General features: G+C 39.6%; 1 protein-coding gene across 1 annotated transcript in view; it reads right to left on the reverse strand.

Moving 5' to 3' along the window:
- Positions 1-451: 451 nt before the first annotated feature.
- The window catches only part of SLC9A4 (solute carrier family 9 member A4), a 61,749-nt gene continuing 45,592 nt past the window's right edge, over positions 452-16,608 (reverse strand). Inside the window, exons 9-12 of the mRNA XM_058534382.1 lie at positions 12,277-12,373; positions 7,583-7,714; positions 6,740-6,827; positions 452-3,150 (exon numbers count right to left, since the gene is read on the reverse strand). Coding sequence (XP_058390365.1) covers positions 2,795-3,150; positions 6,740-6,827; positions 7,583-7,714; positions 12,277-12,373 — 673 coding nt within the window. The 3' untranslated portion in view covers positions 452-2,794. The remainder of the gene's footprint in view (positions 3,151-6,739; positions 6,828-7,582; positions 7,715-12,276; positions 12,374-16,608) is intronic.

Here is a 16,608-nt window from a genome sequence, read left to right on the forward strand (position 1 = left end):
ATTTTGAAACAGTCCTGGATGGTAACCAGAGGTTACCCTGGAGGTAACCAGCCATTTCCCCCATGAGCTCTCCAAGTCTAGCAGAGCTGCCAGGACCACGAGGGACCTCAGTCTGCCTCACCTTTCAGGCAGGAGCTCCAGGGCCTCTTCCCAGACTCGGGCTGCCCTGGCCAGACAGTGTCTATGTGAACAAATGACCTCAGAGCAAACAACTCTATTGTGGCTTCTACCAATTAAAGGGGCAAGATCCAACGGACTCACTGAATCCCACCACTCCTTTCTCAAAAGGCACCAGCATCTCAGAGAAAAACAGAAGTTAGATGGAGTCCACTCATCCTTAGGCCTTGCTGGCTACTCTGGGGAAGGGCTTTCACAGTGTGGATTCCTGTCATTTTGTGGAGAGTCCAGTAAGGGATGTAGGGACTCTTTACCTCTCAAGAATCTGCCTTGTATATGGCTTTGGAAAGGTGATTTCTGACAACCCCTCTCTGTCTCTGTGTCTCCATCTGCCGTTTAAGAATCGTGACTCACTGACTCCCTCTCATGGGGCATCAAATTTTTTCTGTTGCTTGGACTGTCGATTAGTTTAAACAAAAAGAAAAACCCAGAGATCCTTGACTTTTATACGTGTTTCTATCCCTTTGGGCTGATTACTATTATTTGGTTGTGTATAATTTTTATTAAAGTCAAAATATTTAGACAACTTAGAAGAAGCAGTCTTCTATTTCAGATTCAGAAGAAGAGAGACAAGTGGGCTCTTTTGATTGCCATTTCTACCACTGCAGCGGGAACCTGAGTGAATGCTGTTCACAAAATACAAATCCGGGGAAAGTCACACATTATTTGACAGTCGCTGGTTTCCATGGGTTACACTAGGGGGCAAGCCCACGTCCTTCAAGGGAAAGCAGACCTTGAACTGGCATCAGGCAGCTTCTCAAGACCTTGTTTTTGTCACCTGGAAAATAAGAATGTCTGACAACATCCTCTCTAATGTCCTTTCCAGCTCTAAATTGTCATTGTCATTTCAACATTTATAAATAATCTACCAGGTTCAAGGCACTACAATAACAAAGAGAAAAAGTCGATAAAAGCTAAAAAAAAAAACATAGAAAAAAGGTAAAGCCAAGAGATAAAAGACACAGCTGATGAATGGATAAAATTTAAAATAAACAAACTATCCTCCCTGTCCTTCAGACCATGGACCATCAGATGCAAATGCCCGTATATAAGTGTAACCCCAGAGAAGTTTCGTGACACGTCCAAGGTGCTGTGGGGGCACCAAGGAGGAGGGCAATCACTTAATCCCTTCTGATTCACGGGATCACAGCGGGCCTAGAGGCAGGGTGCATTGGATCATGGCCTTTAAAGACGCATAGGATTAAATCAGTTTGGGATGGTAAGAGATATGAGAAACAGCAATGATAAAGAATATTATGGTTAATTGATTATTATAGATTAGCCACTTGGCATAATAAATAGCACTTCATAAATATTTGTTAATCTATAGGTGGCCAGAAGAGAGAGAAGAGGAAGAGCGGGGAGGGAGGGAGGAAAGATAAAGTCATCTAGCAAAGTTGATGAGCTGGAGTGTGAGGTTCAACGTCATGTTTGGGGATGATGAGGATGGAAAATTAAATTGGAAAATGTTTCAAGCCTTAGATACAGAGAACAAACTGGTGGTTGCCAGAAGGGAGAGGGTGAGGAGTTGGGTGAAATGGGTAAGGTAGACTAAGAGATACAAAATTCCAGTTATAAAATAAATAAGTCATAGGGATGTAATGTACAGCACAGGGAATATAGTCAATAATATTGCAATAACTTTGTATGGTGACAGATGGTAACGAGACTTATTGTAGTGAGTATTTTGTAATGTGTATAAATGTTGAATCACTATGATGTACACCTGAAACTAACATGATATTGTATGTCAACTGTACGTCGGTTAAAAAAATGACTAGATAATGCTCTAAAAATAATAAACTTTGTTATAGTCTAGAAAAGAAACCCTAGAGCAAACTATCATACCCTACAATGCACAGCTCATAAATACCTGATGTTTGTGTCATTGCTAGTAAAGCCTGTTTATGGCTGTTTTGTTTCTAATATTTGTTTTTAAAATAAATATTCCAACTATAAAAATAGACCACTGATTAATCCACTAGATTAATCTGTGAACAGATTAATCCTATAGTCTGTATCACATCTGTCTATTATTGCTACTGATTAAATATAGCAATGTTATGACAAATTTTGCCTCTCTTCAGAAATATAATTATTATATCATATCAAAATTGAAATCGAATGCATTCACTTGGAAGGGAGGACAGTCAGCTTGTGAAGCCAGCAACTCCCCACATGACCTTGGGCTAAGTGTCTTTATCTGTAAACACAGGGGGTTGGGCCAGGCCATTTCTAAGGCCCCTCCTAGTTCTAACTTGATTATAGGGTGCACAGGCGTATGCTGAAGGTGAATTACTGACAAATCACGTTTGTATCTCAATAAGTTACATGGATCACACACTCTTAGGAATTCTTAGTGAAGAATTTTGGGGGGGATTAATATCTATCACTCACAGGGAATTCATCTACAAAGTACACCAGCTACGAATGTGGCAGAGCCTACAAGCTGCTCTCAGGCCTCTGAAAAATCTCCCTGCCTCGTATAGATGCATGTCTGATATCTTCCAAAAAAGTCAACTCAATAGCTTTCTTCAGAACTTGGAAAATCCTTCTTTCACAATAAAAGGAAGACAGGCTCCTGAAAAACACAGAAACGTTCCTGCAGACAATAAAACTATTTTCTTCGAAGCAAAGGGCTGTGGGACTTGTAGTGTTCCCTGCTAGGTCTGTGCTCAGGTGACTGACTGGACCCAATCACTGAGACATCTTCCTCACTCTCCTCTTCAGATTCATACTCCTCATCGACTACGTGAAACAGTGGTTTGGGCTTTACAGCTGCCCTTCTGCCTCCACCAACATGCTCTTCTTGGCTTCTCTGTCTTTGATAACTGAAGTCAGATGGCCTCCTTCCTCTGTGTAAGCTCTTCATCGGGATTATTTCTTGTGTCAGGTGTCTGTCTTGAAGCAACCCTGTTCGAGAGTGTACGTTGAACGTGATGGATGGGAATTCTGAATCACTGCTGTCATTGTCTGGGAATATATGACACAAGGAGGAAAGAACAAGACTTAAGATCAGCGAGTTAAAACTTAGTATCCAGATGCCAAGAACTCAGAGTGAAGCTGATTCCTTCTTGAGGTTCCAGCTCTTATACTCAACTTGCTGATCAGTGTGATTTTCCTTTTTCAAGGTAGCTACCCCAAGAGGGGAGTGGAATAGACGCTATGTGCGCAACGTTATAAATAAATAGAAATGCATGGAAACCTATGCATCAAGCTAGTCTTCTCCAGGTAAGTAAGAGAGTGGTTATTTTTTTTACAAAATCAAATCAATCGGCCATAGGCATTAGGCCACAAGGCACAAAGCTGCTTTAACTTGTCAAAGACCAATGCTAAACTGAACGTTACATGATACTGTGATATGATAATGATTGGTTTTACCTTGGTTTGTTTTTTAATCAGTGGTTACCAGAAAGCATGAAATCTGAGTTTTACCCCTTTGACCTTGAAATAGCCAATCATGGAGAAACAGCGTTGGGAGGGGGTCACAACAGAGAGCCATGTGTGGCAAAACAACCCTGACTAGATGCTTTCCTCTCAAAGGAAATAAGAAGGTGAAGAGATTGTGGCTGGTACACAATGGCAATGATAATGTTGGTAACATCCATTTATTGAGAACTTACTATGTCACTGTGCTAATTATTTCACATCTATTACGCCACTTAATCCTCAAACAACCCTTTGAGATGAGTAAAATTATGATCCTCATTTCGGAGGAAAAAAGGCTGAGGTTTCAAGAGGTTAAGTGACTTTCAGTATCACACAGTGAAGGTGGGACTGGAGCTTGGGCGGAGCCTGTCCACTTGCACATCAGCTCTCCCCCGGCTGTCACTGTCTCCTTTATATGTGCCACACGTGGGTTGGGAGGGCTCCTCATGAAAGGAGAGAAGCCATCGGGTTTCTATGTAAAGTCCCCTCCGGGATGACCTTCCAAATACCTAACCCATGTCTAGGACATTGCCTTTTCCCTACTTCACTATGCACACATCTTCGAAGGAATATATTTTACAAATCTCTTTTATTCTCCTTTCTTCAAAGTTTTAATTTTATAAATTTATTTTCCTTTTAAATATTCTCTTGAGAATTTAGGTATTTTGAGACCTTTATTTTTAAATCTGAAAGCAGGCTTCTTTCTCCCGCTCTCTACTCTCTCCTGAAAAAAACAAAACAAAAACTCCACAGCTAGAACTAATACGCACACAGGTTTACACTTGACAAGATGTGTTTAAATTGTGGGATATCAGAAAATCTTAAAATACCCTGTGCAATAATGTTTTTCCAAAATATGTCCAAATTATCCTGACAAGGTAGCCGGGACGTTGAGGAGGGCAGAGGGCAGGAATCAATTGCTTTGAATATAGAACACATTAGTTAGTATATTCGTCCATTTTTTCATGACTTCCCTTTAATTTGTGCTCTACAGTCTGGCCTGGGACCAGAGTTCCTCTGGATCCTTTGGTGCTTGGAATACCACCTAAGAAAACAACAGCCTGGATACTTCTGCCCCCAAGAGCCATTCCTTTCACTCCCCTCCGCTCCCTCTCCTGGTTTCCAACTACTCCTCTGAGTGTGGCTCCCCCTCAGGGGACGGATTGCAACTGCAGTCAGTTGACCACCTGGTTTTAGAAAGTGGGTTCCATGCACTAGGGAGAGGCTGGGCAGGTCACTCGCAAGGAAGATTGAGCAGATTTGATTAATCAGAATGAAAATTTCTGAATGGCAAAAAAGTCTAAAAACTGAAAGACAAATGTGAAACTTGAGGAAAGATCGTTGGCAACAAATATGAGACAATGGATGATATCCTTGTTATATAGTGTTCTTCAAATTCATTTTAAGAAAGCAAACAAATTTTAAAAAATGGGCAAAGACAGAAATAGAAACTTCCCCCAAAGAAATATAATTGACTCTAAACATATGAAAAGATGTTCAACCTCACTAAAAATCAAAGAGATGCATATGAAAATTAAATATGGTATATAAATTTTATCCTACCATATGGTAGATTACTCAAAAGTTTGACAATAGCCCAGCAATGATAAAAGTGTTCAGAAACGACCTTTCTCACAGATTTTTGATGTGAGGGTAGATTTAAATATATATAACTTTTAACCTAAAAATTTTACTCCCAGGAAAACGTATTAAGGGAATACAGTCACGCATTGCTTAACGATGGAGATACCTCCTAAGAAATGCGTCATTAGGTGATTTCATCGCGCAAACATCATAGAGTGTACTTACAAAACCTAGATGGGATAGCTTACCACACACCTGGGTGATATGGTACTAATTTTATGGGACCACTGTTGTATATGTGAGCAAAACGTCATTATGCAGCACATGACTATAATTGGTTATTTATGCAAAGATCAATCACAAGTGATCCAAGGTGCTTATCATATATCATTGCCTATATTCACTAAAAATTGGAAATATCTTAAATATTTGTTAATAGAATTTACCTAAATAACCTATGGTGCTTTTATATAATTGGCTATTATTAAGTCATTAAAAATGATTACTAGGTTCCTATCTATTGACACGGAAATAGGTCCACAACATATGATTGACTAGGCAACTTTCTATAAAAATTACAGAACAATGACTATACTATGATTTTATTAATGATATGATGCTGTGTGTTCGATTTTTTTTTTTTTTTTTGGTATCAAGTATAGGTAGAGTAAGGATCAGGATGGTGTAGAAAGAATTATAGAAGGCTGCTTACCAAAATGTTCTATAAGGATTCTATCTTGGTATTGGGGTTTCAAGTACTTTTAACTTTCTTTTATGCTTTTCCCTACTGATTGATTTTGAATCAAGCATATTTTTAAATCAGAAAAAAGTCAAGTTTGATTTTAAAGAACAATTATATTCACTCTTCAATGATTTAATTCTCAAATTCCATGTGTTTAGTTCATCTGAATTTCCAAGATGATTTTAAGTCTTAAAAATTTAGGAAAATTAAAATAGACAGCATGGCATGTTCTATATATTATATGTCACCTTTTGCTATTAGAAAATTATTTTATATATACACTTTAAAAATAATAACTTCGCTTTTATTAGAATGATAGGCAGTTTCAATAATTCTAAGAATTCTACTTAAGAATTAGATATTAAATGGGAAACATTAATCAGTAAATTTGATGAAATTATTTTAGTAAAATTTAACCACCTCGGAGAATTCCGCCAATTTTTAAGCCATGGGTGAATTACACATTTTCAAAAAAGTGTCCATTTTACATTTCTGTAAGACCCTTGGGCTGTATCCAGCCTGCTGCCTCTTTTTATATGGCCCATGAGCTAAGAACGGTTGTTACATTTTTAAACAGCTGAAAAAAAATTAAAAGAAGAATATTTCCCGACAAGTAAAAATTATATGAAATTCAAATTTCAGTGTCTATAAATAAAGTTCTGAATTAGATTAATAAAAAAGTTATTTTCTCTTTTTCTTGTCATGTAAGTACCTATATAATCTTGATTTTGCCTTTTGGCCCATGAAAATATTTACTATCTAACCCTTTACAGAAAAGAAGGAGAGCAGCCAGGTGCACGAGGTTACCTGTGAACTCAGCAGCCCTCCTGTCTCTTCTGGCTGGCTGAGGATCGCCATAGGGAAAGGAGAGATAGCGGATGTTTTTGGTCCCAGCCTGAGGGTAACAAGTAGAAATAAACGGAGTTAGCTACTGCAGTTTGGAGCTTGACATGGCAAACGAAGTGAAGGACAGTGCCCTGTACTGTGGTATCTTGTGTGGATTACTGGCTTTCAGTTACTTGTGTTTAAAGAAAACAGAATGCTTCAGCCTTCAATATATACTTCCCTTCCCTCTCATGATAAAATGGACCATTATGAACTTCTCAAAGTTACTCCCACAACCCCACAGAGATTAGGGTAGAGGTTAGGGTCTACTCCAGACCCAACCTCCATCCAGAAGTCCCAGTAAGATTGCTTTGATATGGCCTCGAATAGAATAGTGCAGCCGCACAGTGGGTGATATGAAGATGAGGGCCAGGAGTTTTGGCAAGAACAAATTCTTCCCTATATCTTCCTGGGGAAGAAGTAAGCTTCCCAGAGCCAGGGTCCCAGTCCACGGAGGTTCCCCTGGGATGTTCAGTACCTGGACACCATGGTATCTGGTCTAGACACACAGCCCAGGGAGTGTGTTCCAGTCACTGGCCCACCCTGGAGGGCAGTTTGCTGCCTTGTACCACAGTGACAGACACCTCGGATTCCTAAGGCCCTGGACCCAGAGACAGAGCTTGTCCGGTGTCCTACATTCTCATACTTTTGTATTTCTTTGGCAACAAGTGGGTGGTTTTGTTTAAATGTCAATGGTAGTCACCCGAGGACGCCCTGTACAGGGACGGGCCCAGCTCTCAGGTGAGTCAACAGTCCCCCCCTTACCGGCTTTCCCCACGGCAGGCTGTGACCTTTCCTCATACTCTCCCTTAAGGTGTTCTGGCGGCGGATCAGAATCTCTTTAGCCTGTTTCTCACTTGTTTGGGGTTTGAGGCTGTATTTGTTGTAGGATGGGGTCTGCAGAGACAACAGAACATCAAATAAGTAACGACATCTCCAGTACAACTTTCAGCCTCAGGAGGTCATAGAAATGTCACAGACTAAAACTGCTAGAGCTGGAAGGCACATGGAGGTCATCTGAGCATTTGCCTCAATTACAAAGGAACAAGTTATGGCCCCAAGAAGAAATGTCTGTGACCAAGGCCACCCCTAGCAGGACAGAGCTGTGGTCGGAGCCTGTGCCTTCTGGCTCGCAAAGCAGAGCTCTCTGTCTGTACTCTCCCTCTATTATCCCTACAGTGGTCCTCCCCTAAGATACCCACAGGCTTCAGCTGCTCCCCACACACTTTCTTTCCCAGGTGATATTTTTTATGCCAGGCCAATGGTTACTGAACATTTGGATTTAATAGATCAGGAAAATGTCAAAACTACTTTGGGAATTTCAATAAGGTTGCTATTTTTTAATTTTGCCAACTAAAGATACATACAAAAAAATCAACCAATTACTGTTACCATCATCAGTTCAAAAAGGAAGAAGTCTTTTAACCAAAATAGTAGGAAGGACATAATCTTGACAAAAGAACAGGCCTTCAAGCGCTTAACTGGAAATTCTTCTCCCTCTTCTTGCTCACCCAAGGTTCAGCAGTGAATACCCAGCTTTCTCTGGGTCAGTAGGTCCCATTGGATAATAGAATTGGGACTGCAGTGCTCTCTCTCCTGGTTAATGGATGCTTCAATAAGGATGTTCAGCAATAGAGCAAATTCTTTGTATGCCAGGTGCCATGGTGGGCACGGGATTTTAAAAAATGAATAAATTAGAATTCTGGTCTTCAAAAGGCTCATAGTCTACTAAGGAAGTCAAACAAATAAGCATATACTGTTATGTGATCAGGTAAGTGATAAGATATTGGGTTCTGCAGGGAGTTATAGAGTACAGGCAAAGGACATGTAATCCAGTTTTGGGTGGGAAAGGTGCACTGCACTGATCTGAGTCTTGAAAGACGAGTGGATGTTCCTTCCAGGAAGTGGGAACACATGAGAGAAGACATAGCTGTGAAACAACTTGGGAGGGAGGGAGGAGGGTCCACTGGAGTAGAGCTGGGAATTTGTTTGTTATCACAGGAGAATGAAGTACTTAATCAAACTGTGGTGAGACATGAGACTAGAGGTGCAGGAAGGGGCTGGGCACAACCTGCCAAGAGACGAGGCTCCATCCTTCAGGCCAGTGGTCTCTTAGGTGGGGTGCATACACTCCAAGGGATGCCACAAGATGATCCCCAGTGTGGGAAAAGAAAATACTAATACTTGTATTTCCATTTATTTTTACACAAAAATACAAAAGAAATTAGACCCTCACTTGGTTGATATATGAGATAGTCAAGTTTCCTGTCAGAACAGAAGAGGGTGTTTGTAACAAGGAGGCATTGACCACAGTGTTTTCACTGGTTTCACTGGTTTTTAGTTTACTGTTTGTGTTTTAATGTATATACATCCAGTTAAGTAGATTTGTGGCTTTTATTATCTATTAACTAAATTAATCCTCACATAGTAGACAGTTGTCTAAAAGTAGCTCCACAAATCAGGCATAGGTTGGGGGCTAAGGGAGCAATGAGGTAGCAGCAGAGCCAACCTTCACCTTCTCCTCATGGGAGATCTTTACCAGCCACTCTTGACAAATTAACCAATCTGACAGGAATTTGGCAAAAAATTTGAATTTTAAAGACATTTTAAAATATGGATTCTTATCCTCCATCACTAATGAGGGACCTCAACCTAAGTGCATTTTGTACATTGAGATATTAAAGAATGACATTATGATACTATCGTGAAAAATCTTTAAAAGTTAAGCACCTAGAATACCAAGACAATTTTACAACTGTAAATACCAATACCTTTTACAATTTTTCATCAATGTTAAATTCATGCAAAACTTAATTCACTCATTGTGCACATTTGTGTGTTTACACACACATATACATATATGTGTATATATACATATAGACATATATACGTGTGTGTATAAACATATATTGCCATGTATAGGAATGCTAATAATAGAAATTTCCCACACTTTGACTTGAGGGGAGGCTGTACTTTAAGGAACATTTGGACATTTTTTCTTCTGTTTCGCCTCACATCATGTCACCTATATGCTTGTCTAATCTGCCTATCTGTAGGGAGCATAGTAGGTCCCATGAATATAATGTATATGCAAGTTTCTTCCCTCTCCTTCCTCCATTTCTGCCATTTAATGGAGCTGGTGATTGTTTAAATCCTGTATTTCCCACTAAAACTTGAGTTCTATGGGAGAAAGGTGTGCATTCTAGACTTTCATTAAATATTTGCTGAAGGGAACTGAAGTTGAATAAATTGTTTTCCTCCTTTGAAAGTATGTAGAAATTCAGAGAGCAATCTGCTTATTGAGGCCACCTCAGGGACTGCCCACCAGTCTCTGATCTGTCCTTAGGGTCTAGACCGAGGCCAGTTTCTTCACTTGTAAGTTTAGAAAGAGTGTTTCTCAGTCTCCATCCTCACTGCATTCCAGAGAGCATCTGTCCCCCTGAGAACCTCCAGAGGTTAGTCTTTCACCTTCCCCACCAGTGACGACCCTGTTCTGGATGTGCTGAGGGGTGGCCTTCAGACAGGAGTACAACAGACCCAGCAGGGCCAGCTCAGGTACAGAGCAACTGTGTATTATAATCCCCCAGAGTTAAACCGTGCCCTGAGTGACTCCTGACTCCCAAGACGGCCTCTTCCGAGATGTGAACACTGAGAAACGCCCCAACCACTAGCCCTGCACAGCGTGAGGCCTAGTGACCAATCACCCAAGCTAGAGGACAACAGATGTCACCTTTTGTGACAGTCCTCAAAATTGTAGATTGTCCACTAGAAACAAAGCAGACAGTGGTCCTGGGTTGCACCTTTAGAGTGGTTTTTCCTTCAAGAGAGCACAAGGATCATGATGGAGGACAAGAGACACATGACCTATGTAAAAGACAGGGTGAGAATGGAAAGACAGGAACGGGAGGGGACTGGTGAGTTTTACTCTCTAAAAGGAAAAAAAGTGGAGGCAGAAGCCATCTCAGAGCTTGGAACTCTCCTCTGTTTATTATTTATGTTCTCCCCATGTGACTTTCCTTGGTGCTCAGCAATAAACTCTTTAAATCAAAAGAGGCCTATGTGCTTATTTGGGAGCAACAAGGAAGGGGGATACTGCATAGCTTAAAAGGGAGAAACCTGGGGGACAGACCGAATAGGCACACTTATAAAAGAAGAGGGTGGCTATCTGGGAACCTGCATAAAAGGGAAAAAGGAGAGAATGGGCAGTTAACCTCATTGTAGATAGGGTTGGAGTCTCAGGATCTCTATCTTCATTTCTGGACCTTTCCCTAAATTCAACCTTCCGCAATATGATTACCAGGCTTCCTTTGGTCTCTGGCCCTCACTAAGCTAGCCGACGTTCTTTGAACCAGGAATTTCTTAACTTTTTATCTAAGGCAGAAGGTGATAATCTCACTGAAACAGTTTCACTTGGAATGATTTGAAAGCTGTGGAATTTACTCTAAGCATGCTGATTAATGCTGACCTATATTCCTTGAGGAAGTGCAGGGCTCTTTTGCTGACACATTCCCCTTAATCATTGACCTTTTGGAAACAGGAAACCAGAAAACATTCACTTTCACTGGATCATGTGAGTCTGGAGTCATGGAAAGAGCACTGGGTGGTGGTTGGAAGACCTGGGTTCTTGGATTTGTTTTTCAACCTTAAACAACTCACGTAAACCACTCCCCAACCTCAGCATCTTCTACTTGAAAATGAGGAGCTTTGACTAGATGATTTTTTTTGGTCCCCTTTAGGCTATGATCTATGACATAGTCACAAAAACCAAGGATCTAACAATGAATTCACTTATAATTACATTCAATAATTGGATGTTCACTTGAATCCTCAAACTTGAAAAAAAACTCTAATTAGAGGACACAAGTTTAAATATCATTTAACTAAATCAAAATTTCAGAAGGACTTACTCACTGCCCCCAGAAATGTTCTTGCTGTGCATATACTTTGGACCAGTTCCCAGGTGCTGGTATAGACTCTGTGCCTTTTTCCAAAATCGAAAAATAATATGTCTCCTTTTATTTAAGCTTTCAGCATTGCGGTTCCAACATTCTAATCTAAACTATCTCAGTTTTCTAGGCCCTGTTACAATCAATCAGATTGAGACAACTCGACTGTCATCGTGTCCTGGGGCCATCTTCTTTCTGTGGTCCCATGGATGAGATCCACCACTTGTCGACTCTGGAGGGAGAGGGAGACCTGCTGGTTCTGCAAAGCACCAGGCTGCAGAGCTAGGGCAGCCTGACCCCTAGGGACAGCAACTGGATTTGCAGTTCTTTTTATACCATGGTGCCAATTTTGCAGGAGAAACATAACAATTAACTTTCTGTTCTCCAAACTAAGCAAGAGAAATTGGTCAGCAAGGAGGCTGCTTTAGAGAAGATAATGTGAACAAGAACTGATTCCTGATGGAGCAATTCCAAGGACAGGCAATAGGGACAAGTCAGGAGGCTTATACACACCCTTTGTCGAACTTGGTACATGTTGTGTGTCAGAAGGTCCCTCATGGACTCCACATCTTCAGGGGAAAGCCTTTTGGTTCCTTGTATCCTCTGGGCCCTGGAGATATCATTGGAGGGAAGCCAAACTTTATTCTTCTATCTCGGCAAGAGTGCCACGAAAGTATCAATGTACTTGTAGGAGTTCTAATTTCCAGAACCCCTGTTTTTATATAACCTTTCCGATAGTTTCAGTAAGTTCATGTGAAATGTCAGTACACGTGTCCCAACTTACATTTTGAAAATGTGGTTTCTTTGCCTGTAGCTTTTATGTGGGAATTATTCTAACTTACTTTTCAAAAGGGGGTTTAAGGGGGTGACAAACCAGTTATTTTTTTTCCTACTTATCTGTTTTGAACAGACACACTTGTAAAATACAATAAAAATCAATTATTACAAAGTACACTTTTAAAAAGATACCATAAAATGCAAACCAAATGTTTTACTGTTAGATTCAACAGAAATAAGTTTACTTGGTCAAGGTTGACTCTTGGTTAGGTCTGTACTTCTCTCACCGCGGACAGGTGACAAAGAGCTCATGGCCACACCACCCATGCACCACATTTTGAGTAGCATTGATCTAAGAGAGTATTAAAATTTCATGAGTACCTTTATCTTGGAATTGCCCCTTTAGGGATTTTATCTTTGGTTAAAGAATAATTGTAAGAAACTAGAATCATATTTTATCAGGAGAATTAGAGCATGTCTACCATGGAAGCCAGCCCAGCTCTGAGACACCGGGCATTCTGTGAGATTCTAGAAGCAGCTGACTGCTTGCTGCCTCTGCGCTGACCAGCTCCACATGGCTTCCCTCACCGCTCAGAAAGGGTTCAAAACCCAAGTCACACCCAGGTTAGCGTCAAAGCACAATTGTCTTCTCAGGATTTCAAAGTCATGACATTGCTAAGCGCAGAATTCTCATGTGACAAATATATTTGATTTCAATGATTTCAATCTAGTGGCAGTAATTTCTAAAAATTTTCTGGTGTACGAATAACATAGGTCCACTGTAGAACATAAGAACAGAAAAGAGAGAACTAAAGAGAATTAAACCCATCTTTTACTACTATCACCCCTCTTAACATCTTGGTATAAACCCTTGCAGAGTTCTGATTTTTTCCTTTCCAGCTACAGCTCTTTAGAATGCATAAGGACACTGCTGTGCTAATAACTGCTTGCAAAGGTCTTAGGATAATTGATCACAGAGATAAGTAGTTATTAGTTTCAATACAGGCCACTTTTTGAGTATTTTTCCCCACACATTAGTGGCAATATAGCCATAAGTAGCAAGAATATTTTGTAAGCAATATGCAATTGGTAAAAGATTTTTAAGGACTTGGGTACTGGATATCACAGTACGCCAGGATTTATTTAGCAATGCTATCTGTAGACTGACTAATGCCCTTTCTACAAAACCATTAAAATCAGAGTTTTGATATCTCAGAGCTTCAAATGTCAACCCTATTGATATTCAGTTACCACCCTTGTTGATTTAAACATTATTATCAGGGCATTTCAACTTAAGTGTTTAAATGTCCTTCAAATAAAATTTATTCTGATTTAGATACACCTACACATTCCCACCATCTGAACACATTCCTTTTTATGGTGGAAGTCATCTATTGCTAAGCAGAAACAACAGCTAATCAAACAGGTCCATTTTCCGTGTTCATGATAAAACAACCAAATAGAAAAAACCATTGGTAAAGGTAATGGAAAAGTTAAACTTGAGATTAGACGTAGATGTAACTTGGCACTTTCCTTCGTTTACAGTTGACCACTTTGGGAAGGACCAGACTTAATTAAGGTCCATTCAGGCTACTAGCTGGATATGCAATCCAGGCATCCCAGAGGCACTGTCTCCCATTGGTGCACACTGAGAAGCTGGGGCTATAAAATCATATAGAGGAATCATTCACTTGGGCTCCAGTGTCCAGGTGATACTGGAGTTTCCTACATGCCACTTCATCAGCAAAACCATCCCAAATGACCATATCAGGAGCACAGGGAAGATACAATCCTTGGAAAAACTGAATGTTAATAATCTGTGGGTCAAAAAAGTGGAATTATAAATGGAAAGATGCTTGTCACTGGAACATTCATTCATTATCCACAAAGGAAATCTCTGTCACCTTAAATCAAAATCCTCTGGTAATTTCATGACTATTAAAATCAAACTGGGAAAATCTGAATCTAAAAGTATTCGAATAAAAGATTCACATTTCTCTTAACTTTTTTTTTATCAGATGCTATAATAATGTAAAAAGAGGCTTCAATTCTAAACACAGCAATATAGATATGAAATCTAGTAGATGTTATATTCCTGCCACAAGATGAATTCCCCAAAGATCAAATATGATATCCCGATTCATTTAGAAGAATCTATCCTCTTTTAATAGCTTTATATATGAAATCCATGGGGAATATATGCTAAGATGATGGAAGGATGTGCCCACTGTGTAATCAATGGTACCCGACAGCTCTTCTGTGTCTGTGGTCTCCTAGTGTCTTTTTAGAAAGGTCATCAAGATGACCAACATTCAGAATGAGTGAAGAGTGGCAGAGAAGAGGGCCCAGCTCCCCACAACACGATGTTCCACCACGGAAGTGAAAATCCAACAGAATCTTCATTCTATAGTCTTCGGTGTAAGAACGCATAAATGTAAACTTATACCTGTCCATACGTAATCAATTAAAAAATTCTTAAACTACAATAAATTATGATTTTTTATAAATGAGATGTTAAAATTATTTGGGAGTTTAAAATAGAATATTTTGAAGTTATATAGTTGTAGTTTGTTATGCCTATAAATTTATAAATGTTTTAATATCACTTTAACATTAGCCAAATATTCTTTAAAGCTTTGACACTTTTAATCAGTTTGAGCCTCTATCCTCTGATATTTCTAAGAGCTTACTACTCATTGGTAAAATGAGTGCCTCATATTTAAAATAATAATCCAAGTATATACTCTACCTGTTCCATTGGTTGTTTTGAGGGTCAAATTATATAATGCATGTAAAAGTCATGGAATTCTATAGGATCAACATGATCTGCATTGTGTTATAGACAACTCCTGGTGGTAGTGTTCTCCTGAAGGTCACAAAGTTTGGAAATCTAACCTCTTGTAGAACAATTGCTTAAACTTCTAAAGAAAAAAATATATGTGCATTTTGTTGTTATCATCTCACACAGAAAAATAAAAAGCGAGCTGAGTACACACTTCTTTTTCCTATTATTGTATGAAGGTTTGTTTTTTAAGAAATGAGCTGCTTTGATCTTAGGAGAGGAATTCCTTTTTGCTTGACGTCCTACAGATTTCTGATGAGATCAAATAAATGCAATTTAAATACTAAACTTGTATTTAAACTTGTATCAGTTTAAAAATCTCCTCTCTTACCTCGGTTAACTAAATGGTTTGGGCTATAGGAGGGAAAAAAAAATATCTCTAATCTATAAGGCTCTCTTACTAATCTTGAATCAATGTTGGAAAAAATAGTTGACTCAACAGAAAGGCCCTCTCCAAATAAAGCTGGCTTAAAAATTCCCGTGAGGTCAGAAACTGGGGCAACTGCTTATGACCAATGCAATGGAATACAGAGATTCAAAATCTGTTTTAGCACATGATAGACTGATTCTCGTTTGAGATAAGTACCCCTACATTCCTAGACCGAATGCTCACATAACTAGCATGCAAACCAATTGAGGAAGTTCTTCATGGTCTAAACTGTCTGCACCTGTCCTGCCCTCTGGACGTGCATTGAAGTAACTCCTGTCCATCCCTCGGTGAGCAGGTCAAACGCCTGGGGACCAGATGAGGGTCACCTCTTATACTCTCACAGCTTCCTAGACTTTATGATTATGTCTGTGTGACCTTTGTCATTAACGTCGTGACCCTGCTAGGGTATGAGCTTCATGAGCAGGGACGGAGTCTACTTTCAGTACTTGGCACATCATAGCTGCGCAAGGAACAGGGTTGGGCCTAAGGTGAGGCAAGTGAGGCACTAGCCTCTGGGAAGGGGATGCCAAAGAAGTTCGGTAATCAAGTCAAGTAGGATTTGAATGCAATATTTTAGAAAATAAAGATCAATGCAAAAAAAAAAATCCATGATGAATAAAATACCATTATTTGAAATAAATACAGAATCAATATTACTGATTTTTCCTTCTGCCTCAGGCTCCAATATAGCTCAGCATGGCATTGCCAATAAATATTTGTTAGCTCATTCCCATTTTAGTATCAGAAGTTTCCTTAACGCCACGTAATGGGCAACACCAAAATAAACCACAAAAAC

This window comes from Diceros bicornis, chromosome 40, assembly GCF_020826845.1.
Source record: "Diceros bicornis minor isolate mBicDic1 chromosome 40, mDicBic1.mat.cur, whole genome shotgun sequence".
Lineage (NCBI taxonomy): Eukaryota > Metazoa > Chordata > Mammalia > Perissodactyla > Rhinocerotidae > Diceros > Diceros bicornis.